The sequence below is a fragment of the Triticum aestivum genome, chromosome 4B (genome assembly GCF_018294505.1).
Source record: "Triticum aestivum cultivar Chinese Spring chromosome 4B, IWGSC CS RefSeq v2.1, whole genome shotgun sequence".
NCBI lineage: Eukaryota > Viridiplantae > Streptophyta > Magnoliopsida > Poales > Poaceae > Triticum > Triticum aestivum.
In genome coordinates, this window is record NC_057804.1 from 184,746,939 (window position 1) to 184,773,617 (window position 26,679).

General features: G+C 42.3%; 3 protein-coding genes across 4 annotated transcripts; 2 read left to right on the forward strand and 1 right to left on the reverse strand.

The window, feature by feature from the left end:
* Nucleotides 1-1,161: 1,161 nt before the first annotated feature.
* Nucleotides 1,162-3,405, forward strand: LOC123091719 (aquaporin SIP1-1). The gene is made up of 3 exons (XM_044513323.1): nt 1,162-1,781; nt 1,867-2,139; nt 3,096-3,405. The coding sequence occupies exons 1-3, from the start codon at nt 1,476-1,478 to the stop codon at nt 3,249-3,251; spliced, it is 735 nt and encodes a 244-aa protein (XP_044369258.1). The 5' UTR covers nt 1,162-1,475; the 3' UTR covers nt 3,252-3,405.
* Nucleotides 3,406-4,140: 735 nt separating this feature from the next.
* On the forward strand, nt 4,141-8,225 carry LOC123091716 (probable staphylococcal-like nuclease CAN2). 2 transcript variants are annotated; one of them, XM_044513320.1, is made up of 9 exons: nt 4,141-4,481; nt 5,112-5,167; nt 5,974-6,088; nt 6,417-6,527; nt 6,648-6,835; nt 7,340-7,396; nt 7,487-7,646; nt 7,738-7,806; nt 7,901-8,225. In XM_044513320.1, the coding sequence occupies exons 1-9, from the start codon at nt 4,311-4,313 to the stop codon at nt 8,009-8,011; spliced, it is 1,038 nt and encodes a 345-aa protein (XP_044369255.1). In that variant the 5' UTR covers nt 4,141-4,310; the 3' UTR covers nt 8,012-8,225. The 2 variants fall into 2 exon arrangements, with proteins under 2 accessions (XP_044369255.1, XP_044369256.1); XM_044513321.1 differs by lacking the exon at nt 6,417-6,527 and having other exon boundaries at nt 4,147-4,481.
* An 80-nt stretch (nt 8,226-8,305) lies between these two features.
* LOC123091718 (double-stranded RNA-binding protein 8) lies at nt 8,306-10,979 on the reverse strand. The gene is made up of 4 exons (XM_044513322.1): nt 10,828-10,979; nt 10,474-10,733; nt 9,517-9,721; nt 8,306-9,408 (listed from the first exon to the last, which is right to left on the reverse strand). Exons 2-4 carry the CDS (start codon nt 10,519-10,521, stop codon nt 8,708-8,710), a joined length of 954 nt encoding a protein of 317 aa, XP_044369257.1. The 5' UTR covers nt 10,522-10,733; nt 10,828-10,979; the 3' UTR covers nt 8,306-8,707.
* Nucleotides 10,980-26,679: the final 15,700 nt, after the last annotated feature.

A 26,679-nucleotide genomic window follows, 5' to 3' on the forward strand; every position in this document is an offset into this window, starting at 1 on the left:
AGAATGCAAGGTTAATCATTATTGCACGACCGTCTTTCTTTCGTACCGGTGCTGATCCAAATTAAAAGAATCTCCTCAGCAAAAAAATTGAAGACGAAAGAAACCATCTATAACTATGCATGTTGATCGCAAGGGTAGGAAGAAGGGTAAACGGCAAGACTGATAAGATGTTGAAATAAAGGACGCGGGCTTATTGAGCTCTTTCCCTAGTTCTAATATTTCCATAATAATAAAGTACAGAGTGTTTTTGGTTGTCCGTCGCATCTTTTTGCAGGAAAACCCCTACCTTTTCTATTAATTAACCCGCAGTCCATCTTTAAGTGAAAACGAATTGTTTTTCACATTTTACACAAAAGCCCCTGCCTTTTATACTAATCAACCCACAATATGTATTTAAGTCCGCTGAATCATTTTATTGTTTTCACAGAAAACCCCATGACTTTTCAATTAATCAATCCGCAGTTTATCTAAAACAACATTATACATATCTTTTAAGCCGTAACTCCAATTCTAACATGTTATATATGAAATTTGATAAGAAAAATGTGTAGAATCTAAATATGATGTTATTTTTAGCTGTTAAATATTTGTAAAATATATTTTTTAGTGAAAACTTAATATATAGTGCATGATCTGTTTTTCTTCATACCAGTGGCGATCCAATTGCAAATAAACACCCATTAAGACCAGATTGAGAGAGAAAAAACATCGATAATCACGCATGCACACCTCTGAAAAACCTCGCGGGGAAAACAACATGTTTCTCATCTTTATCCTGAGCGAGTGTGCGTGCGCATGCGAGAGAGACGCCTTAGGACTGACTACATTCAAAGGCGTTTTGGTTGTGTGAGCACTAAGGCTACAGTTGGCTAACACAGATGTGATGCCATGTGAAAATAAAGGACATGAACCTATTAGGGTCTTGAGTCATGATTATTGGGTTAAAAATGTATGTTATTTTCTTCCCCGTTGCAACGCACAGACTCTTTTGCTAGTTTCTAATAAAGTACGTACCGTATAATAGTCCGTCCTCAATATCTTTTGAATTTCAGAGACATCCAAAGGCTTTTTTTTTGTTTGCTTTTGAGGATAGAGACATCCGAAGTTGATCGTAATCCAACCGCGCATGGGTGACCGCGAGTTATTAGCCGCAAGTAAACAAGAGTACTCCGGTTTCCTAGCGTCTGGTATACGATTCTACTAAATGGATATGTCAAGATCTCCTTCTGAATTTCGCAAGCATCCAGGCTTTCAATAGGATATCATAGCAGTATCGTCGGTGTTCTGTTGGCGTTGGGTTGTTAGGCGAGAGGGACGGAGGGCGTGCTCCCTCCCTCCAATCTTCTTCCCTTCTTTTTCATCTTTCTCTTGTGCTGTGTGCCAAGCCAGACCCATACATACACCCAACCCAACCCACCAATCACTGCCAGCAGCGACGACGGAGTGAGGGAAGCAAGCACGGAAGGAACGCTCGGATGGCGATGGGAACGGCTGTGCGGGAGGCGGCGGCGGACGGCGTCGTGACCTTCCTCTGGGTGCTCTGCGTCTCCACGCTCGGCGCCTCCACGGCCGCCGTCACCACCTACCTCAGCCTGCACGAGGGGATCCACTACGCCCTCCTCGTCACCGTCTCCATCCTCGCCCTCCTCCTCTTCGCCTTCAACCTCCTCTGCGACGCCCTCGGCGGCGCCAGCTTCAACCCCACCGGCGTCGCCGCCTTCTACGCCGCGGGCCTCACCAGCCCCTCGCTATTCTCCATCGCGCTCCGCCTACCAGCGCAGGTCTGTCACTGATTTCACACTTGTTCCTCTCTCGCCAAACTAAATCAGACCAATTAGCACCGCAAATCTGAATCTGTCTTGCTAGGCCGCCGGAGCCGTGGGCGGAGCTCTGGCCATCTCCGAGCTGATGCCGGAGCAGTACAAGCACATGCTCGGCGGACCCTCGCTCAAGGTGGATCCCCACACCGGCGCCGTCGCTGAAGGGGTGCTCACCTTCGTCATCACCTTTGCCGTCCTCTGCATCATCGTCAAGGGACCCCGCAACCCCATCGTCAAGACAGCGATGCTCTCAGTCTCCACCGTCAGCCTCGTCCTCACCGGCGCCGCGTACACCGGCCCCTCCATGAACCCTGCCAACGTACGCTACTCTCACTCACTTGCTCCTTTTTTCTTTCCTTTCATTTGACTGCCAATCTTATCCATGTAACTGCAACCCCGGATACTGAACTGAGCTCAATTCGAATGGCCAGGCTGATTTTTTTTCTTTTTAATATATTGACGGACTACTGACTGGTTTAGTGAAGCAAATGTCTCCATTTTGGCATGTCAAATCCTATATAGTTCTGAACGCATAATTATTCTGCTTATTGGGAACACGATCATGCAAACAGTAGGCCCTTCCAGTTAACCAACTTGGATGCTTTGTAGGCAACTGTAATCTAGTAATCTGTACATTACCGAGCCATAAATAACTGGATGGGGGTTGGAAATGATAATACCGTTATATAGTGTTGGAAATTTAGGGAGGGGTAAATGAGACAAATATGCAAGGAACATCCACTGGATACATCACTAGTGATATTCTGAAGACTCGTTTGTAGACCTAAAACGATCAATGAATTTTTATTTATTTTTGACCCCATTCATGGAATGAACACACTGGACACGTCACTAGTGATATTCTTGAGACTCGTTTGAAGCAAGTCGTCATTTCCATGTTACTCCCTCGCTCTTATATTATGGGACCGAGGGAGTAGAAGAGAAATGTTCAGTAGTTAATGTTCACTGGATTGCATTTTACTGGTAACAGGAACAAGTCTTTATGATGCCATGGGGAAGTTTGCTATTGTGTGCTTCTTTCAATTTGTTACTCAGGGAAAAGTTATCTTATGCACCTCCAAGACTTGGCAGATGTCAGATCTTAACAGTGGACTGGACGATGCTTTAGTACTGAAATATATTTATGCTGCTATATGCCATTGCTCATCTAACAGACTAATATATATAATCTGATGTGATTAGTTAAGTTGATGCTCACTTGGAATTCTTCACATGGTTTCCTGTTAACTGATTCCGTCGAACTACCATGTACAGGCCTTTGGTTGGGCGTATGTTAACAATCTGCACAACACCTGGGAGCAGCTGTACGTGTACTGGATATGCCCCTTCATCGGTGCCATTCTCGCTGCGTGGACCTTCAGGGCCGTGTTCCCGCCACCGGCCCCTAAGCCCAAGACCAAGAAAGCATGATGAACTCAAGCACAAACTTTGACTTAGCAATTGGGGGACCTGAAGAAGGGAACATGGTTTGCTAGGGAATAATTTGGAAGGCCTGTATTTAATCCCCTCAACATTACATCGATGTTTAACTTAAAAGTGATAATTTATCAGTCATTCATGTTTACCATGTGCTTTATATTTATCTTTTTTTAGAGTTTGTAAAATTGATTTTATAGAGCGGTTATTAGATAAAGAGGTGATAGGCGGGAAATAATTCATGCAAATGCTGAGCTTGGTTTATTTTGAGGACCTTTTTTCTCTAGAGGCGGACCTGAGTTGGATCATGATTCATGACAAGGAAGTGAACCTGCCATGCCTCTCAAAACTCGAAAGCGATCGTTGCTGATGATTTGGCATACTCTATTTACCCAAAAGACAATTTTTGCTTTTGTTTTGCTGTCAAATTGAGCTCCGCGTATCCTGATTTGCTTTACAATTCAACTTTATTGTTCTGGTCACCGCAAAAGAAAAGAAAAAATTCATTGTTTTGGGTCCAAGGTGTAGAAGCATTGATGGAAAAGAAGGCGAAAAACATCAAATTTGATAATTCCAAATCCTCTAAAATCGTGAGCAAGAACAAACATGGAGAAATTCCGTCTGACGGAATGGAACCTTTTTGAGGGAATATTTGGAAATCTTGGGCTATGACTTGGCAAAAAGAAATTTTGATAATTTCTTCAGCATGGGGAATATCTAAAAAGCAATGAAACCGGTACTGGTTTTATTCAACCGGTAAACCCAAGTCAATGTTTTGTTCTTGTTTATTTATTGGCTCTCTGAACGAAGGTCTGGTCTCCTGCTGCAAGTCTAGTCTACTCTCCTCTGTTTTTTCTTTTCCAGCAGCGAGCGGGTTGGGCAGACCCCACCGTCACATCACATCACACTTCACTCTTTTCCTTCCTTTACTCTTCGCTACGCTCCATGGGCTAGAATCTCTCTCTCTCTCTGCCATCATCACACTTGACATTTTGACAAGAGAGAAGAGAAGCAGCAGAGAGCTAGAGCTAGAAGACGGAGGAGGAGGAATCCATGGGGAACATCCTGAAGTGCTTCAGGGGAGACGACGAAGAAGAAGAAGACCACTACCCCTACTACCGTCCAGGCTCCAGGCCCCACTACCCCCAGCAGCAGCAGCAAGCTGATGGCCATGGCGTCGCCTCCCTGGCGCACGACCTCCTCAACTTTGAGAGCGCGTCCATGGTAACTGGAACCCTACCCACCACTCTCCGTGTTCATCTTGTTCATGCAAATGCCTTGTCAAGTCAGATTAAGTCTCCCTCGCCACTCAAGTACAGTACTATGTGTTTCAGCTTTCAGCTTTCAGCTTGAACTTTACTGTATTACAAGTCTTCATGCAATGGTCACAGATTATGCAGATTCATAACGATGAGGATACATTTCTTTTCTTTTCATTGGCGTGCTTTTTCTGTGCATGTGTAAATTGGGATGAGAATCACCTTTTCTGTCTAGTTTTCTAGTACGATTTGAAGCTTCTTCCTTCATAGAAATGGGATGAAGATAAACATCTGCACTCCTAGAATCAAAGGTTAAAGCCATAATGGCAACCTTTTCTATGTGGTTTACCCACTTCATACAAATTTCACAAACCAACTTATTTTGTGTCCAACTTTTGGATGAACATGTTCATTAATAATATCGAAATTTAAGCATGCCACATTGCGGCAACTAGCATTTGTATGAAAACTTGCAGATGCTTCACAACTGATAACACATACGACAAGTTTAATCATCCCTTTTGCTCCAATTTATGCCACTTGTTTTCCTATGACGCGACATGTGTGAAGACTAATTTGTTTGTCATATTATTAGGTTCCTGAAGGGCTCAGGCAGCATGTTACGGCGTCCAAGAAAGCACAGATTAAATGGTACGCAGCAGCTCCAAAAGGCCCTCACACTTGATAGTATTTTCCCTCAATTATTAATACATTTGCTTATACCTCTTGTCCATCGAGTTATTGATAGCAAAGTTTGTCTGGTTCCTCTAGGCTGGTATATATTTAAGGCCTATGGCTGTTAACAAAATCAGAAGGACACGCACTGACTTGGATTTTAAGCTGGGTCGTTCTCAGAATGAAAATAAATTGCTTCATAGGACCTACCAAATGCCTTTTTGACTTCTCTTACAAATATAGGGTGATCCATACCTATCTACACATGTGATTTGTAATGATGAGATAGACAAAGCAGAACAAATTACAAGCAGATTGGTGTCTTGGTGAGGTCTACCCAGTTTTCAGCATTGAGAAATCCAAAAGTTTCTTATTAAATCAGCGACAATTAATATGAATAGGAGGGAGTGACTTATTTTCCCCTTTATATGGGTGTAGTTTTGTGAGATTACTCAGACGACTGAGGACGAATTGTTGATAAATTATGATTAGATAAGTGGAAGGGGACATGCAAACTTCATTTTGTCCTTTTTATTCACTGATAACTTTATAAAGTTGTTCTTACTTTGTCCTTAGAAGGTGCGCCGTACGGAGAACACTGTCAATAAGTGATAGTTTGCCACAAAGAAGAATTAGAATAAGGAGGCATTGAAAAAATGTCGAGGAGAGCAAGAAGGGTAGTAGTAATTACCAGAACCTATTAGAAACAGTTAGAATAGTGGTACTAACTTGGATATCCACTGAATAGAACTAATGCAATCTTTTAATCTGCACGAGAACAGGTACCAGAATATGTTGGAGGCATATAAGAATGCGAGAACCCCACCGAGAACACCGGAAGAGGCTGCACAACTAGTTGTATCAGCCCTAAACTGGATCCAGAGTGCTGATTTGGAGGTAACTTGTTTCTTCCTTTTTTTAGATCCTACATAGTTCAGGCGAGCATTGGAATAATGCACTGACTAATACGGACTTGTATGTTTGGACTGTGGAATCTGTAAGCGCAAGTTTGCAAAAAATGTTAAAACTTAAGGTTTACGTTTTTATGCTACTAGTATTTTTTTTTTCTTATAGGAACCAAAACCATAAACCCAGGAAACCCACTGATGTTCGCATTAATATTTGGTTGTTACACATGACTATATATGTTCAGCATTAATATTTTGTTGTTACACATGACTATATATGTTCAACTCAGTCCTCCAGAAACATTTTTTTTCCTAAGGGTATCCTCGAATTCTACAACTTCCCCATCCCATCACTACCTGCAGCATCCTCAAACCACCGTCCATCCTCGCTGCCAGAGGGCGTGCAGTTTGTCTTGAATACTTTGCCGGTCAGATGTGATCATTTATTCTGAAATAGGCTTATCACCAGCATAAAAGTATTGAAAGACTGGTTATGCCGGTCAGCATAAAAGTATTCTCACAGGTCACTGTCTCACTGCTGTTCTCAGGTTAATAACCAAAACATTGGAGATGGCGATGGCTTTACCGCTTATGTTGCCACAACCGATCCGAGGGAGTCTGGCAATGTTCCTATAGAAGTACATGAGATGGTGATTGCGAGGACTGAAGCACGCAATCGTAGGGATTACAAGAGTGCCGATGCACTTCAAAGTAGCCTTAAAGAAGCTGGATACAAGTATTAAAACTGAACCATTAAAGATTTCCGTTCTTAATATCATACTCCAAAAGTAATTTTTTCATAAATGAACACACCATGTTTTTCTTTTCAATATTTAGATTCACTTATACTGGATTCCAAAAGTATTAAAATACTAGATTTTTTTTTGTTTGAACTAAGACACATTCTGAATCCACTTTGTCCATTCAAACTAGTACTAGAATGGTTTTACTACATTATTTGAAGTTTTTCTGTTGTAAAACAGCACGGATACCTATTTTACTACAACAAAAAATTAGCGCAGTCACTGAAAATAAGAAGAAACATATTTATTGTATAATATTTTAAAACCTTCCTGTGATCATTCAATTGGCACTTGTGTGCCAATAGTCTGGAACACAACAGGCTTGTGTCAGTTTTATTTGGCGCTTGCTTTGATCTAATCGTGTGAACGCGCATTCACTTGCTTTACTTTGGAATGGCATGAAAGCATAACTTAGTACTAATATTTTTTATGAACAGGATAATCATCTGTTCAGACGAAGAGATCCTAGCAAGGAAATACCGAATCAGAATGAGGTATTTGTTGCTCAAGATTATACATTATATTCCAGAAATAAAATAATCGAAATACTTATGTGAAGTGTATGATCTTTCATGAGTTAAAAGGGGAATTGACGCACCAGAACTTAAGATGACATATGGAAAGGAATCAAAGAGTGCTTTGGTGAAGCTCATTGGTGGGAAAAGAACCACAATTCATGTGTATGGGCAGGACCAGTTTGATCTCTATGTTGGTGATGTCTATTGCAATGGTGTGTTCATCCAGGTGAAACAAGCACAAATACATGCCTTCGACCAATTTAATTGCTTTAGTTCTGATGAAATTGACTGTGTGTGTATGTGTCTGGGTCCTTCAGGAGAAAATGCTGAAGAATGGTCACGCATGGCATTTTACGACCTATGACAAGCGCCCAGAGTTTGCTAAAGTAAGAAAAAAGATATAAGAAAGAGATATGGTGCCCTCACCTTACATGGTTATGCCTGCTGATTTTTTGACTTGCTCTGTGATGGATGGTGCAGTGGGAGAGAGAGGCAAGAGCTGCACAGCGAGGGCTCTTTGCCTCACTCAACCCTGAGAAGCCGTGGGACTGGCGAAGAGAGCAGCGCAATGGTGGCATTCAGGTCTACTAATGGCTCCATCCATGATCCATCCATGTCTCGAACTAATGGTCGGAAAGGTGTGTATAGTTTGGTAACTAGGGTGGATCTTGATCAGCATCACCATGCTGCAAACTAAATGTGCAGTATGTTTATGTATGCCGCGAGAGTAATGCTTTCTAATTCGGCCTATGGCCAAGACTCCTAAACCTTCTTCTTAATCAATGAAAATGACAAATCTTTTCAAGTTGCATGCAGGGTCCCAAATCCAACAATCTCTTTGCTGCTTTCACCAAAAAGTCCAAATAGAATCTATCAGTGCCAAGAATGACTACCACTGAACTGCATTAACAATAATCCGGTGATGGCGTCAAAACGAAGAGACATGCATGCATCACAAACCTCAGTTTCTTTTCTTAGTAATCTCTTAAAAATCCTAGGCAAAAAGAAAAAGAAAAAACTAGCTGGCAGGACTAACAATCCTCACTACACATATTTGCAAATTGCATCGCTCCACACTAGCTGCACAGCCACCTATACATATTCAGGTTCCACTTCTTTCAAGATCAACACATTAAACATTCCAAGGCTACCGATTCGTTCTGTGGTCGAAGAGTTGGATGAATATGATCTCAACCCATTCCTGCCATATCCACAAAATGATTACGTCGCAAGGTCCTGGTTTGTTTGCACCGTTGCTCGGTGGGTCCACCTTCAGGTCTGCAGCATCTACATTAGGCTGCACCGGTGCTGTGAATCATGCTTCATGGTTCTAGCTTTCCTGACATTGTGAGGCATTGCAGTCTCACCGAGTAGCTCCTGGTTTATGCATCCAGCTTCCTTATTAGATCGCGCCATTCCAGAATCTCTTGGCGGCTCCTGTTCTACGCTTCTAGCTTCGTTATTACGTTGAAGCATTGCAGTGTCACTGCCTGGCACATGTTTTACTCTTCTAGTTTCGTGATCAGGTGGCAGCATCACAATGTCACTGCCTTGCACATGTTCTACTCTTCTATCTAACTCATCAGGTTTCAGCACTGCAATGCCGGACTCCTGTTCTGCTCTTCTAGCTTCCTTACTAGGTTGCAGCATTACAGCGTCGTAGCCTGGCTCCTGTACTACTCTTTTAGCTTCCTCATCATCTTTCAGCATGACAGTGTCGCTGGGTGGCTCCTGTGTTGATTGTTGGATGCATCGGGACACTGGGTTAATGACATCTCCAGCCATTTTTCCTTCATTCTTTTCCACATCAACTGCTTGGCGATTCCTTTTCATGAACTTCCTCTTGTTCCATTTCTTCTTGAAACCACCATTCTTCACCTCAAGTGGTTTTGGGATTTCAATTGGCTTTTTTGCTGTCTCCTTAACTTGCCTTTTGCTAGGAACTACAATATGCTTTGTGGCACCACTTCCGCGACCCTCTAGTTGACCTGCACAAAACAGAGCCCACGCAGATCGAGTGTCCAGCCCGGCACACACGAGGAAGAAATCGATGCAATTTCACGAAAACGTACATCTAAAAAAGGAATATGAGATACCTTGTATTGCAAGAAGAGCAGTTCGGGCTCCTTTTATCTCTGCCACTTTCTTTGACCTGGCTGCAGGACCAATGTATTGTATACCACCAATCTCTACGGTAAAAGGAGCCACCCCTGAAGCTTGTCTGGTCAAGCTATAAGATGGAGTGTAATTCATCTTCTGAGCATACTCCTGAAGAAGATTCTTGCAGAGGCCAGTTTCTAGCTGAAAACCGTAGTAACAAGTGTGGATTAGAATGCTATTTTAACTAAGTCATTCTAATACTTGTGAACTAAGCATATTCCACGATAACATGTGCTGTGAGGAGTGAGGTATGCATCTGCAATTAAAGAACCAGGGACTTGAATAAATACAAGCCAATAGAGAGTATAATGATGTCAGACTTGGGCAAAGCCACATTGAAGTGGGAGAGAAAAGCTTACATATCCACATGCAACATTATGGTCAAATTAGCAGACATTACTCAAAAGCTGATAACACCAAGGAGCAAAGATGCTATCAGCGTTCATGTAACGCATTGCACGGAGACTTCACCTTACAAAAAAAAATTCTGATATTTTCACATTATTACAGGCAGAATAACTGAAAACAATTTTACAGGGCTTAACTTCCATAATTTCAGGAAGCCCCTAAATATTGTATGAAGTATAAACAGCGGTGCCTGGGCCACGAAGCAGATTTCTATGTTTTCGCATTATTACAGGCAGAACCGCCAAAAACAATTTTGCAGGGTAACATACATAAAATTTCAGGAAGACTGAGTAATGTAGGAAGCAGCATAAGAGTATGATTCAACTACATATTTGGGGCGATCAGCTTCTTCCCAAGTACTGAGGATAAAGAATGCAGGTCATGGCCATCCATAAAATTCCACATTCTTGCCTCTACGTAGTACAGTATTATAGAAACGGTTCTTGGCTGAACGAAGGGACGAGTCAAATCAGATAGTAACTTACAGCTGCTGGGATTCTCCCAATGGTTGGGATGGACTCGACAATTTCCATGAGGGCGATTTCAGCAGCCGACTGCTCTGCGGCCTTCCGGGTGAAAAATCCGGGCAGCGAGTCGAACTTGGCGCCATCGATCACGACCGCGGACTTGAAGATGGGCTCATGGAAGGGCCCCTCCTTGAGGGTGTGATACTCCGGAGCCGCGACGCCGAGTTTCTGCGCGTACTCCTGCAGCCAGCTCTTGAAGGCGTCGCATTTTACAGGCCCTGAAGCGGTGAAGCGCACCAAAACTCAGAACTAGGGTGGGGAACCAGCAACCTGTAGCAACTGGACACGGGAGCAGAGGAGAGAGAGTCTTACTGATTCCGCTGGCGTTGGGCGCAGGCGCCGCCAGCGCCGCCGGCGTTCCGCGTTCGTACCGACCGGGCCGCCGCCCTGGGTAATGGGGCTTTTGTGTGGCGTTTCTTCTAGCACCAAGACGTGTGGCTTTTCAGTACTTGTTCGGATGGACCGGTAGCTTAATACTCCCTCCCTATCAAAACCAGTAGAATGTCAAATATTTCCCCGACGGTGATTTGATGAATACAAGTTTGAAAAAGGGTTCCTCTTTTACTTGGCAAAATATTATGTCGGGAGTGAAATCTCTCAGGAATGGCTATATATATGAAGGGTTGGTGATGGAGAAAATATTGATATATGGAGAGATGCATGGATCCCTAATTGTGCGAATAGGAGAATCATTACACCTAGAAGAGGGAATATTCTGATAAAAGTTTCAGACCTTATTGATCCAGTGATGAATTGTTGGGATGAGGAGTTGGTGAGACAAGCTCTGCGGCCAGTTGATGCTCAAAGAGTCCTGAAAATTCCTCTACCAATGAATAATGTGCAGGATTTTATTGCTTGGAGCTACACAAAGAACGACCTATTCAATGAATGATCAACTTATTTGGAAGAATGGCATAAACAACATGGGAGAAAATTGGAGTATGCAAATGGCATGGATAGAAGTAAGGCCAATCCTATTTGAGAAAAGATATGGAAATTAGCTTGTCCAGCAAAAGTCAAGATTTTTGTATGGCGTACACTTCACAGGACTTCGTGTCGTGTGACGCTCGTGAGTAGACATATAAAAACTTCGCTCATCTGTCCGCCATGTCCGAATGGACCAGAGGATACTAAACACATGTTGTTTCTGTGCAAGAAGGCAAAAGAGGTGTGGGAAAATTTGGGACTGTATGAAGTGGTTAAAAAAGTCTGTGGGGTGGATTGTGCAGGAGAAGCGGTCCTGGAAGTCTTACTTCTTATTCCTGAACATGAGTTGGCTTTTTTAGGTTCCCATAATACACGAAAGCTGATAGCAATTACTGCATGGTACTTATGGTGGAATAGACGGCAGTTTGTTCATGAGGGGAAGGTACAAGATGCGTCACAAACCTCGATGGGGATTCTGGCTATAGCATCAAATTATATAAAGACCTATTCACCGAAGGCAAAAAGGAAGAGTGAAGGATGGAGCAAACCTTCCATGGGTTTTGTTAAATTGAATGTGGATGCTTCTTTTGATCATGACCAACTAAGGGGCACAACGGGGGCTGTTATTAGGGATGATAGAGGAAACTTCATTGTAGGTGGAAACAACAAGATTGAGTGTTGTCTAGATGCTCTGACAGCGGAAGCACTGGCACTTAGGTTTGGTTTATATCTGGCTCATAAGACGGGGTGCAATCACGCTATTATTAATTCTGACAATATGGAAGTAATTGACACGATGAAGAACGGGGGTCATTCCGCGGGACCGGCGCAACAATTTTTAAGGATTATTTTTTTCTGGCTTGTGACTTTCCGGTTACTAGGTTTGAGCACTTTAATAGAGAAGCGAACAAAGTAGCCCATGAGCTCGCTAGATTAGCTAAATGTTCCATGACTAGCGATTGAATTGAGGAGCCCAGGGGAAATATTATACCTCTTTTGACAGATGATGTAACTATTATCTCTAATTAATAAAGTCGATGTTTAAAAAAACCCAGTAGAATGTCCGTGCGTTGCCACAGGTTCTTGAAATATTTTGCTGAAGTTACATAACAAAATGCATGCTAATTTTTTCATGTAGAGAAAAGATAGCATGACACAATCGGGTAATAATTAAAATCCATTTCACTTGCAACGTAAATTGATTAAAAAGGTAATTTGATGATGTATAAATATAACACGATTATCCAACTAAAAATCTGTTACAAATTAAAATCTATTTGATGCGCTTACGAAATTCTTGCATAATATTAGGAATGTTGTCTATCCAAATTATTTAGCTTACCTGCCCAGTCTTATCCTGACATCAGCCACTCTCTCATCGCATCCACACCTCTCACTCTCTCATCCACGCACCCCTCACTCTCTGTGTTCCTGTGCCGACAATACATAAACGATAAAAGTGACAGTCATGAACTACATTCTTCCTCATCTCTCCACCCAAATAGATCTTCCTAACATAGTTCCACAAATTTCTTCTATTTCTATGATTGCTCAGGATGGATTGTGCAAGCAAAATGTTGTAACATGTTGTGTCAGATATCCCTCTAAACACTTCAACCTCCGCCACTTGAGATGGCTCGTACCCTGATGTCTACTACACAACCTTCTTCTTGTAGACGTTGATGGGCCTGCAAGTGCACAAGTTTGTAGGACAGTAGCAAATTTCCCTCAAGTGGATGACCTAAGGTTTATAAATCCGTAGGAAGCGTAGGATGAAGATGGTCTCTCTCAAACAACCCTGCAACCAAATAACAAAAAGTCTCTTGTGTCCCCAGCACACCCAATACAATAGTAAATTGTATAGGTGCACTAGTTCAACGAAGAGATGGTGATACAAGTGCAATTTGGATAGTAGATATAGGTATTGGTAATATGAAATTATAAAAACAGCAAGGTAACTAATGATAAAAGTGAGTGTAAACGGTATTGCAATGATAGGAAACAAGGCATATGGTTCATACTTTCACTAGTGCAAGTTCTCTCAACAATAATAACATAGATAGATCATATAACAATCCCTCAACATGCAACAAAGAGTCACTCCAAAGCCACTAATAACAAAGAACAAGCGTAGAGATTATGGTAGGGTACGAAATCACCTTAAAGTTATCCTTTTTGATTGATCTATTCAAGAGTTCGTAGTAAAATAACATAGTGCTATTCTTTCCGCTCGATCCATCATAGAGTTCATACTAGAATAACACCTTAAGACACAAATCAACCAAAACCCTAATGTCACCTAGATACTTCATTGTCACCTCAAGTATCCATGGGCATGATTATACGATATGCATCACACAATCTCAGATTCATACAACCAACACAAAGTACTTCAAAGAGTGCCCCAAAGTTTCTACCGGAGAGTCAAGAAAACGTGTGCCAACCCCTATGCATAGGTTCATGGGAGGAACCCGCAAGTTGGTCACCAAAACATACATCAAGTGGCACGTGATATCCCATTGTCACCACAGATAAACACGGCAAGACATACATCAAGTGTTCTCAAATCAAAAACTCAATCCGATAAGATAACTTCAAGAGGGAAAACTCAATTCATCACAAGAGAGTAGAGGGAGAGAAACATCATAATATCCAACTACAATAGCAAAGCTCGCGATACATCAAGATCGTGCCATAGAGAGAACATGAGAGAGAGAGAGAGAGATCAAACACATAGCTACTGGTACATACCCTCAGCCCCGAGGGTGAACTACTCCCTCCTCGTCATGGATAGCATCGGGATGATGAAGATGGCCACCGGTGATGGGTTCCCCCTCCGGCAGGGTGCCGGAACGGGCTCCCGAGAGGTTTTTAGTGGCTACAGAGGCTTGCGGCGGTGGAACTACCGATCTATCTTGATATTCGATGGTTTTAGGGTACGTAGGCTTATATAGGCGAAAGAAGTCGGTCAGGAGGTTCTCGAGGGGCCCACAAGACAGGGGGATGCGCCCTACAGGGGGGGACGCGCCCTCCTATCTCGTGTCTGCCTCAAGGATCTTCTGACGTGAACTCCAAGTCTCCAGGATCATATTCTTCCAAAAAATCACGCTGCCGAAGGTTTCATTCCGTTTGGACTTCGTTTGATATTCCTTTTCTTCGAAATACTGAAACAGGCAATAAAACAGCAATATGGGCTGGGCCTCCGGTTAATAGGTTAGTCCCAAAAGTAATATAAAAGTGTATAATAAAGCCCGTAATCATTCAAAACAGATAATAAAATAGCATGAATGCTTCATAAATTATAGATAGGTATCAAGGCGTATCAGCATCCCCAAGCTTAATTCCTACTCGTGCTCGAGTAGGTAAATGATAAAGAAAGAATTTGTGAAGTGTGAATGCTAGAAGGTGCACAAGTTTGATCAATGATAATTTCAATCACCTTTTCTAGCATGATTATATGTCATAACAGTAGTTCATCTCATAAAACTTCTCACGATAAAGTAGCAAGCAATTCACATGTCAAAGCATAGACCATAAACTTTCTTGAAAACTAGCAAACTTCATTCTCAGTCATCAAACAATTGCAATTCATCTTATTTTCAGGAATAGCAAACTCCACATACTCAACTATCATATAGTCTTCTACAATTGCTAACACTCGCGCAATACTAATGGTTATGGAGTTTCAATCGGACACTGAGAAAGATAGGGGCTTATAGTGTTGCCTCCCAACGTATTCACCTTTGGGTGATGTCAACAATAATAGTTCATGCTAACTTACATCCAATTGGATATATATATCAGGATCTTCCCAACACAGGTGCTTGCCAAAGGATAAAATGAAAAAGGGAAAGGTGAAGATCACCTTGACTCTTGCATAAAAGTAAAAGACATAAAGTAAAAGATAGGCCCTTCGCAGAGGGAAGCAGAGGTTGTCATGCGCTTTTAGGGTTGGATGCACAAAATCTTAATGCGAATGAACGTCACTTTATATTGCCACTTGTATATGGACCTTTATTATGCAGTCCGTCGCTTTTATTGCTTCCATAACAAGATCGTATAAAGCTATTTTCTTCACACCAAAAGATCATACATATTTAGAGAGCAATTTTTATTGCTTGCACCGATGACAACTTACTTGAAGGATCTTACTCAATCCATAGGTAGGTATGGTGGACTCTCATGGCAAAACTGGGTTTAAGGATATTTGGAAGCACAAGTAGTATCTCTACTTGGTGCAAGGAATTTTGGCTAGCATGAGGGGGAAAGGCAAGCTCAACATGTTTGAATGATCCATGACAATATACTTTAACTGAGATGTCGGAAAACATAAACCCATTACGTTGTCTTCCTTGTCCAACATCAACTCTTTAGCATGTCATACTTAATGAGTGCTCCCAATTATAAAAGATGTCTAGGATAGTGTATTTATATGTGAAATCTCTCTTCCTTCAATATTCTTTCATGAATTGTTCAAATGACCAATACAATGCTTGCTAACCTTCAATAAATTTACAACCTCTACTTCTTAGATGTGAAGTCATTACTCCCCATGGGATAAGCAAATGAGACATATATAATTTCAGATTTATGACAATCAACTCATTCAACCATTTACTCATAGGATATAAGTAAAGCACACGAGTAAAAAACTACTCCAAAAAGATATAAGTGAAGATCAATGAGTAGCTAAATAATTATGCAACTATGCGAAGACTCTCTCTCATTAAAGAATTTCAGATCTTGGTATTGTATTCAAACAGCAAGCAAAACAAAATAAAATGACATTGCAAGGATAGCACAACTCATGTGAAGAAGCAAAAACTTAGGCTCAACCGATACTAACCGATAGTTGTTAAAGAAGAAAGGTGGGATGCCTACCGGGGCATCCCCAAGCTTAGATGCTTGAGACTTCTTGAAATATTATCTTGGGTGCCTTGGGCATCCCCAAGCTTGAACTTTTGTGTCTCCTTAATTCCTCTCATATCATGGTTTATCTATTTCTCAAAAGCTTCATCCACAACAAACTCAACAAGAACTCGTGAGATGGGTTAATATAAACCAATGCAAAACCTTATCATTTTCTATTGTAAAAAATCACTAAAATTATTATTCAACATTGCATACTAAATGCCTCTGCATATTTAATACTCCTATCCTCAAATAGAATCATTAAACAAGCAAACATACGCAAACAATGCAAACATAACAGCAATCTGTCAAAACAGTACAGTCTGTAAAGAATGCAAGATTCATCATACTTCCCTAACTCCAAAAATTATGAGAGAAAATTCTCACTGTAGTAAATTTATCAGATCTCATTATGCAAAAAGTTTCAATATTATATCATTCTTTGACTTTTCTAGGGAATTTTTGTAACAGCGGTAAACTTTCTGTTTTGAAACAGCAACATGTATACTAGCAAAATAAGCATGGCAAAGGCTATCCTTGACATTTTTATTGAAACTAAAGATGCAAAACATTATTCTAAATAACAGTAAGAAAATACTAACAAGAGAAAATGACGCTCCAAGCAAAACACATATCATTTGGTGAATAAAAATATAGTTCCAAGTAAAGTTACCGATGAACGAAGACGAAAGAGGGGATGCCATCCAGGGCATCCCCAATCTTAGGCTCTTGGTTGTCCTTGAATGTTACCTTGGGGTGCCTTGGGAATCCCCAAGCTTAGGATCTTGCCACTCCTTATTCCATAGTCCATCGAATCTTTACCCAAAACTTGAAAACTCCACAACACAAAACTCAACAGAAAACTCGTAAGCTCCGTTAGTATAAGAAAATAAAACCACCACTTAGGTACTGTAATGAACTCATTCTAAATTCATATTGGTGTAATATCTACTGTATTCCAACTTATCTATGGTTCATACCCTCCGATACTACTCATAGATTCATCAAAATAAGCAAACAACACATAGAAAACAGAATCTATCAAAAAACAGAACAGTCTGTAGTAATCTGTATCAAACGTATACTTCTGGAACTCCAAAAATTATACCAAATTAGGAAGTCCTAAGAAATTTGTGTACCAATCCAGATGAAAAAGAATCAGATCAGAATAACGTTTCTGTGAATTAACAAAACTAATTTACTGGGTGCAAAAGTTTCTGATTTTCAGCAGGATCAACACAACTATCACCGTAAGCTATCCTAAAGGTCTTACTTGGCACTTTATTGAAACAAAAGCTATAAAACATGATTACTACAGTAGCATAATCATGTGGACACACAAAAATAGTAAGGATAAACATTGGGTTGTCTCCCAACAAGCGCTTTTCTTTAATGACTTTCTAGCTAGGCATGATGATGACAATGATGCTCACATAAAAGATAAGAATTAAAACATAATAGGAGCATCATGAAGCATATGACTAGCACATTTAAGTCTAACCCACTTTCTATGCATAGGGATTTTGTGAGCAAACAACTTATGGGAACAATAATCAACTAGCATAGGAAGGTAAAACAAGCATAGCTTCAAGATTTTAAGCACATAGAGAGGAAACTTGACATTATTGCAATTCCTACAAGCATATGCTCCTCCCTCATAATAATTTTCAGTAGCATCATGAATGAATTAAACAATATAACCAGCACATAAAGCATTATTTTCATGATCTACAAGCATATAAAATTTACTACTCTCCACATAAGCAAATTTCTTCTCATGAATAGTAGTGGGAGCAAACTCAACAAAATAATTATCATGTGAGGCATAATCCAATTGAAAACTAAAATCATGATGACAAGTTTCATGGTTATCATTATTCCTAATAGCATACAAGTCATCACAATAATCATCATAGATAGCAACTTTGTTCTCATAATCAATTGGAACCTCTTCCGAAATAGTGGAATCATCACTAAATAAAGTTGACACTCTTCCAAATCCACTTTCATGTTCATCACAATAAGATTCAACATCCTCCAAAATAGTGGGATCACTACTTCCTAAAGTTGACACTCTTCCAAACCCACTTTCATCAATATAATCATCATAAATAGGAGGCATGCTTTCATCATAATAAATTTCTCATCAAAACTTGGGGGACAAAAATATCATATTCATCAAACATAGCTTCCCCAAGCTTGTGGCTTTGCATATCATTAGCATCATGGATATTCAAGGAATTCATACTAACAACATTGCAATCATGCTCATCATACAAAGATCTAGTACCAAGCATTTTAATGCATTCTTCTTCTAGCACTTGAGCACAATTTTCCTTTCCATCATACTCACGAAAGATATTAAAAAGACGAAGCGTATGAGACAAACTTAACTCCATTTTTTGTAGTTTTCTTTTATAAACTAAACTAGTGATAAAACAAGAAACAAAAAGATTCGATTGCAAGATCTAAAGATATACCTTCAAGCACTCACCTCCCCGGCAACGGCGCCAGAAAAGAGCTTGATGTCTACTACACAACCTTCTTCTTGTAGACGTTGTTGGGCCTGCAAGTGCACAGGTTTGTAGGACAGTAGCAAATTTCCCTCAAGTGGATGACCTAAGGTTTATCAATCCGTGGGAGGCGTAGGATGAAGATGGTCTCTCTCAAACAACCCTGCAACCAAATAACAAAGAGTCTCTTGTGTCCCCAACACACCCAATACAATGGTAAATTGTATAGGTGCACTAGTTCGGCGAAGAGATGGTGATACAAGTGCAATATGGATAGTAGATATAGGTTTTTGTAATCTGAAAATATAAAAACAGCAAGGTAACTAATGATAAAAGTGAGCGTAAACGGTATTGCAATGATAGGAAACAAGGCATAGGGTTCATACTTTCACTAGTGCAAGTTCTCTCAACAATAATAACATAGATAGATCATATAACAATCCCTCAAAATGCAACAAAGAGTCACTCCAAAGCCACTAATAGCGGAGAACAAACATAGAGATTATGGTAGGGTACCAAACCACCTCAAAGTTATCCTTTTTGATCGATCTATTCAAGAGTTCATAGTAAAATAACATAGAGCTATTCTTTCCGCTCGATCCATCATAGAGTTCATACTAGAATAACACCTTAAGACACAAATCAACCAAAACCCTAATGTCACCTAGATACTCCATTGTCACCTCAAGTATCCGTGGGCATGATTATACGATATGCATCACACAATCTCAGATTCATCCAACCAACACAAAGTACTTCAAAGAGTGCCCCAAAGTTTCTACCGGAGAGTCAAGAAAACGTGTGCCAATCCCTATGCATATGTTCATGGGCGGAACCCGCAAGTTGGTCACCAAAACATACATCAAGTGACCCGTGATATCCCATTGTCACCACAGATAAACACGGCAAGACATACATCAAGTGTTCTCAAATCAAAGACTCAATCCGATAAGATAACTTCAAGAGGGAAAACTCAATTCATCACAAGAGAGTAGATGGGGAGAAACACCATAAGATCCAACTACAATAGCAAAGCTCGCGATACATCAAGATCGTGCCATACATAGAACACGAGAGAGAGAGAGAGATCAAACACATAGCTACTGGTACATACCCTCAGCCCCGAGGGTGAACTACTCCCTCCTCGTCATGGATAGCGTCGGGATGATGAAGATGGCCACCGGTGATGGGTTCCTCCTCCGGCAGGGTGCCGGAACGGGCTCCCGAGAGGTTTTTAGTGGCTACAGAGGCTTGCGGCGGTGGAACTCCCGATCTATCTTGATATTCGATGATTTTAGGGTACGTAGGCTTATATAGGCGAAAGAAGTCGGTCGGGAGGTGCTCGAGGGGCCCACGAGACAGGGGGCGCGCCCTATAGGGGAGGGCGCGCCCTCCTATCTCGTGGCTGCCTCGAGGATCTTCTGACGTGAACTCCAAGTCTCCAGGATCATATTCTTCCAAAAAATCACGTTGCCGAAGGTTTCATTCCGTTTGGACTTCGTTTGATATTCCTTTTCTTCAAAATACTGAAACAGGCAATAAAACAACAATATGGGCTTGGCCTCCGGTTAATAGGTTAGTCCCAAAAGTAATATAAAAGTGTATAATAAAGCCCTTAATCATTCAAAACAGATAATAAAAAAACATGAATGCTTCATAAATTATAGATACGTTGGAGACGTATCATACCCCGCCTTCAAATCCGTTAATCCCTACCCTTTCTCTTCCACCGACGACCCACCCCTGGTTCTTCTTCTTCCTCCCACCGCCACTGCGTTTTTATTTGACCAATCTGTCGACCCGCCTACCCTACAGCTGGCGAGTGCTGCCACATGTCGCCCCTTGCTTGAGTCACCACCTCCATCGATGCCAGCCATCCCTCTAAAACCTACCACCATATTTGGTGCCCACGACCTCCCGCACCCCGCATTTGAGACCATTAACCCCTTGTCTTTTCTCCACCGCCAACACCTCATGTTGCGACTACTATTCTTCTTTCTCTCTTCGCCTACCTTTTTCTTTGTCCATTATATTGACCCACCCACCTCTACCGACGAAACCTCTCGCCACCACCATCCACTAACAGCAAGTGTTGTCACGCACTACCTCATCGCACCCTACCCAAGTCATCGCCTCCGCCACCGGCCAACCCTCTAAATCATGCCAATCTCTAGCCGGCAACCTTCGGCACCACAATCTCAATGGTTGGCTATATATGAAGAAAAAGGAAGGATCGAGATGGTTCTTTGAAGAAGTCATACCATCTCTTGTTGCACATCATGTTCATGGATCGTAGGCATACTCTCTTCTCTCACCTTCATTATCATCTTTTCAGACTACAAAATCTAACACTCATGTTCTGAATTCAGTCGTATAATTCAATTTCAAGAACATGTAACGAGTGATTTGGTGCCATACTTAAAAAACAATCATTTATGCCAAGGAGAGATTTGGCAGGTTACACCGAATGCCATGTAAAAAGCGATGCCCAATTTGAATGGATGCATCATCTTCCTAGTGTTGTACAAGTCTCGCATAAATCTCACCGTCATGCAAACTTGAGCTACTTTGCCATCCATCTTGCCAGGACATATGGAGCCCATTCTCATTTCCTGATGTCGTGACATATGACGACCACCTCCATCCATGTTGCTATATGGAGTCTCGGTGCCGCCGTTCACATTCCTCGACAACACCGCCCTCGTTCCCTGGCACCGCCGCTCGCACAACCTTGGGTTCAAAAGCTTTGAAGTATTTAAAAGCTCACCTTTGAAGTCTTCAAAAAGCTAGCCACTCCAAGCAGTGATGCTATTATCAATGTACATTGTTTGGCCTCCATGTGTAGTTTCGTTGTTCACATTCCCCGACAACACCACCCTCGTTCACTGGCACAGCCGGTCGCACATCCTTGGGTTCAAAAGCTTTGAAGTATTCAAATGCTCAACTTTGAAGTCTTCAAAAAGCTAGGCACTTCAAGCGGTGATGCTATCATTAGTGTACATTGTTGGCCTCCTTGTGTAGCGCTTGAACTTTAAATGCTTCAATGGCCTCATCTTCTCCTGATAGAAAACTGAGCATACCGGTTTAACATGAGATATATCCTAATGACACAAATCATACATATTCAAGCCTTCGAGAAAAAGCACGTGAATCAAGTATAGCCGGCCAGTAATTATTGTCAATGCGAATAAAATCCTTATCAGCAACTAAAAAAGTACCAGTGCTTAATCTTCTAATAGACAAGTTATTTCTGTCAATGAGAATAGAATCATTATCAGTAATAAAAGGAGTTACCACATAATATCGCTTCATTGTTAGTCACACAATTTCAGAGTTCAAAAACTACTTTCAGAAATAAGTTCAGACTGACCGTTGAACTTGGCATGAATAAACTACAAAAATAGTACAATGTAAATTAGTTAGTTCACCTGTTAGAGGAGTGGTTCTACTTCATGGCGAACAATGCATCCATCTCCTTCACTTTGAGTTGAAGAGCGGAGAACCTCTCAGTCATCTTGTTTATGTTAGTACATACATGTTATCCATGCATGAAGCTCAACCGGGTCTAGGTGTTGGCCACCTTCCTGTTGATCTCCACGTACCGGCGCAGCAGCTCCAGCAGCAGTGACGGCCGGACGAACCCCCATTCAGCGACACTCTACACAACGTATTCCACCAGCCTCTCTACCTCCCGGAACCACTTCGTCAATGGACGTCATCGGCGCAAAATCCTGAGCAGAACCATTGACACACAATTAGGAGCCATTGGCTGCTGAACAAGATCAAGATTGCCATGGTGTTCAGACCTTCATACATCCCATACATAGACATGTCATGTAGGACTATTTCATCTATGAAACCAATTAAAAAATCATGGTTAAGAAAATGTAGAAGATTATAAATAGCTAATGCAGTTGTGCTAAAATATGATAAGTCAAGTGAGTCACCATTGTGTCGCAACCTGAAGCATTCCATCAGAGATAATCCCTGCACCTGCTAAAATTTGAAAAGAGCAGAACATCGCTCAAGCAAGGAGATAAATGGTACTGTTACTTAGAAATTGAACAAATGAAAAAATTTGATCACTAAAACAAGGAGATGAAATATGGTAGCTATCATTTCTGATACTGGGAAGCTACAAAAAGAAAACTACATTTAGATGGGAACAATCAAATATCCTAAACCACGGAAATATTATAGCTATGGTCTCCTCTTATTTTCTCCTTCATGTCATTATGAACTCTTGTAACTCTCCTATCTATTGTGCTCAGTTGCTTACATGTTTGTTGTGAATTCCAAGTTGAAACCATGTTATCTTCTCCAACAGCTCCTCCATGGTTCCATACCCCCTTGATGATCAAAAAATTGTAAGCAAGCTATACTAACTTATCAGCGATGATGTTAGAATGATTAGGAAGATCATTAAGTGTGTGACACTAGGAAGAGATATGAATGCTTCAGATTGTCGAGCCATCTCTGAATTTCCTCTCGTGCATGTCAGATGCAACCTTTATTTCTCCCATACTCTCACCTTATGTCTGTTAGTACAAGTTAAAGTGAAACTCAATCCCTCTGCCCCAAAAATTGCATAGCCAACGTTTCCGTACGATGAAGTGAATATAAATGTTTGGGTACGGAGTTCAAATCAAGCAGGGATAACATCATCTTCCATGTGACTTCTCAGGCGTAAGCCTATATTCATATGACGAAACAAATGAAATCTTGACCAAATTCAAGCAAATCAGTATCTGTTATTTCCTTGCATGAAAAATGCCAGAATAGGCCTAGAGACAACACCGTACAACAAGATCGGTTCATTCAGATTTCAATTTTAGTATGAATGAGTACATGCCTGAATTCCAAACACCAATACACAACATGATAAATTTGTTCACGGTATATTTCTGACTACACGTACACAACGCTAAGATGTACACTACATAGATAAATATCCAAAGCATCAAAATTGCGTACCTCGACAAGCTTGAGAGCCGAAATCACTCTGCAAAGAAAACTCCAAATGAGAAAAAACTACTTAGTGCACATTGGTCAGGCAGAGCACATGCGCAAGAAGCAAACTTGTGCAAAAGAAGAAGATGTATACGGACGTACCTACCCGACGACACAACGGCCGCCGTCGAGCACAGGTAGCAGTCGAACATCCGCCACGACACGTGATCGTCCGCGCATATCTCCTCAAATATGAAGAAGGATAAACTAACTTGGAAAGGAGTCGAGGGACGGAGGGGATTGATCCCACGCGGCTGCGGCATCCCCATCCTGCCGCCATGGGTAACAAGTTTGAGGAGCCCAAGGTCGTGCCAGCGGGCATGGCAAGCACGAAGCAGGAGGTCCCGGGCCGGAACGACACCCACTTGGTTTTGTACATTCGGACCATGGCCTCCTCTTGTCGCCTCTTCGTCATGTCAACGCCTCATCCCCGGCCGCATCCATGACCAACATCATCATGCTAAACCCTTGGCAAGCATGCCCGGCACGTCGCCGCCAGGGAGTAGAGCCAGTACATCTGGGCGCCTTGGGTTCATCAGGTTTCTTCCGGCAGCCCCCGATCTTGAGGATGAAGGCGATCATGATGGGGGGCCATCATATAAACACGATGGAAGGCCAGGCTCCACAGGCGAGCTCGGCCACTGGGTAGGGGTGGGTCGGCGGTTGAGATGCAGGGGCGATGGCAGGGAGCATGGGAGGCGGTGGCGGCATGCTGGAACCCTAAGTGTTGATATGTGAGGAAATAGAGAGGGGCGGCTAGGACTGCAGGAAGGTGATCGTGGGAGGCGCCATCTAGATTGGGACAAAGAGAGGCTAGGGCGGCGGGCGGTGGTTGGGGATCGGTGGAAAAAATCGATGGAGGACCAGGGTGGGGATCGATCGTAGCCATCGTGACGAAATGAGCGAACAACCGAGTAGAGATTTTCCCTAAAAAACTAATGTAATTTTGATGACATATGAAAAGATTAATTAATGTGATTGAGCGATTTATGTTATGGTTATTAATTCAGATTTGAACTTTAGAGATTGATTGTGATTGATTCTTTCACATAAAGGCATTACTAAATAACTTGTGCCAGCATGGAAAGTTCTGATCCGTTCAGTTTTTTTCTGTTGTGTGAGAGGGTGACGTGAAACTAAACTGGTGGGGTGAGGGGAGGGGACGAAAAAAACCCAGACAAAAGTGGTGGGACCAAAAAAACCTCGATGCAATCCTACCAACTGCTCCATTAGGAGTAGAGATATAAGACTTTTTTAGCGAATACACATTGTTGCGTATCTTTGCATTGATAGGTTAAGAAGAAAGTTACAGAGAGCAGCCCCAGTGGACGTGTGCTAGGAGGCGTCCCATGGGGTGCAAGTGAGCATGAGAAGAGTTTTCTCAACCTCGGTACAAGTTAGTTACATTGCAGTGATAATTAGTCATAGGCCTTTGGCACCGGCACGGGCCCACAGACGGGCCTCGTCGTGGATAGTGCGTAGTAGATCGTTGCTTGACGACTGAATGTTGTCGAAGACCAAGGTGTTGCGGTGCTTCCATAAGGACCAGGCGACTAGGGCAATAAGGGAGTTTGCACCTTTGTGAAGGCTCGTCGGGGTGGCATCGGCGGTGGCAGACCACCAGGCGTAGAAGCTCGTCGAGGCGGCTGGGGGTGAAGCTTGCAGTCTGCACCAAGAGAGGATTTCGTGCCATGTGATTCTGGAGAAAGCACACTGGACTAGGAGGTGATCAATGGTCTCGAGCCCTTGGCAGCAAAATTTATAGAGAGGATCATGCGGGAGTCCATGACGAGCACGCCACTCGGCGGTCCAGCAGCGATCCATGGATGCGAGCCAGAGGAAGAACTTGGCATTGGCAGGAGCCCATCAACGCTAGATGGGGCGCCAAAAGGGGGAACTCATTGATCCGGCGAACAGGGCCTTGTAGGCCGAGATGGCGGTATAGACGCCGTTGGCAGCCCACTTCCAAGTTATCATGTCAAGGCCAACAGTTAGTTGCACACGCTGGATTCGACACCATAGTTCGACATATTCAACGACAGCGGCCGGGCTCATGGAGCCATGGATATCGCAGATCCAGAGGTTGTTGTGAAGAACATCCGAGACGAGCTGTGTACGCCGCCGTCTCCGGGGGACGAGAGGGATCAGCATCGGGGCAATCTCTTTGATGGACGATCCCTCGATCCAGTGATCGCTCCAGAAATGGCAGGTCTTGCCATCAGCGATGGTCTAGGATGTCGAAGTCCTAAAGAATTGCCGAACCTCATCATGGGGAAGCTGTAGGTGGCTCCCCGGGCGGATTGGGTATGTGGCTTGCAGCCACAGCCATCGGGCACGAATGGCGATGCTAGTGCGGTGGATGTCGTGCACAGCGAGGCCACCAAGCTCGAGCGGTCGTGATAACTTAGGCCAACTGACGAAGCAACAACCAGTCTTTGCATCTTTGTGTCCGTGCCAGAGGAAGTCTCGAATAATCGTGGTGATCTTCTTGAGGATGGAGGGGTTCAATCCCATGGTGAGGAGGAGATGTACCGGCATGGACACTGTTATTTCAATATAGAAGGAGTACTCACATATTCAAACACTTCCATTTTTTGATTACCCACTTATATAGTACTAATACACACAAACAAGCTTAATGCAAAAGAAGGGTGAGTAATGAAATGCCTATGATCTGGGTTAATGCCACACCGGATCGTATTCTGCACATTGTATCGCGGGAGATTTCTGATGGATTTGATTCAAAAAAATTAGGCAACCCCCACTGGATCCGAGCCTAATGGCATGTGGGCACTGCCGATTG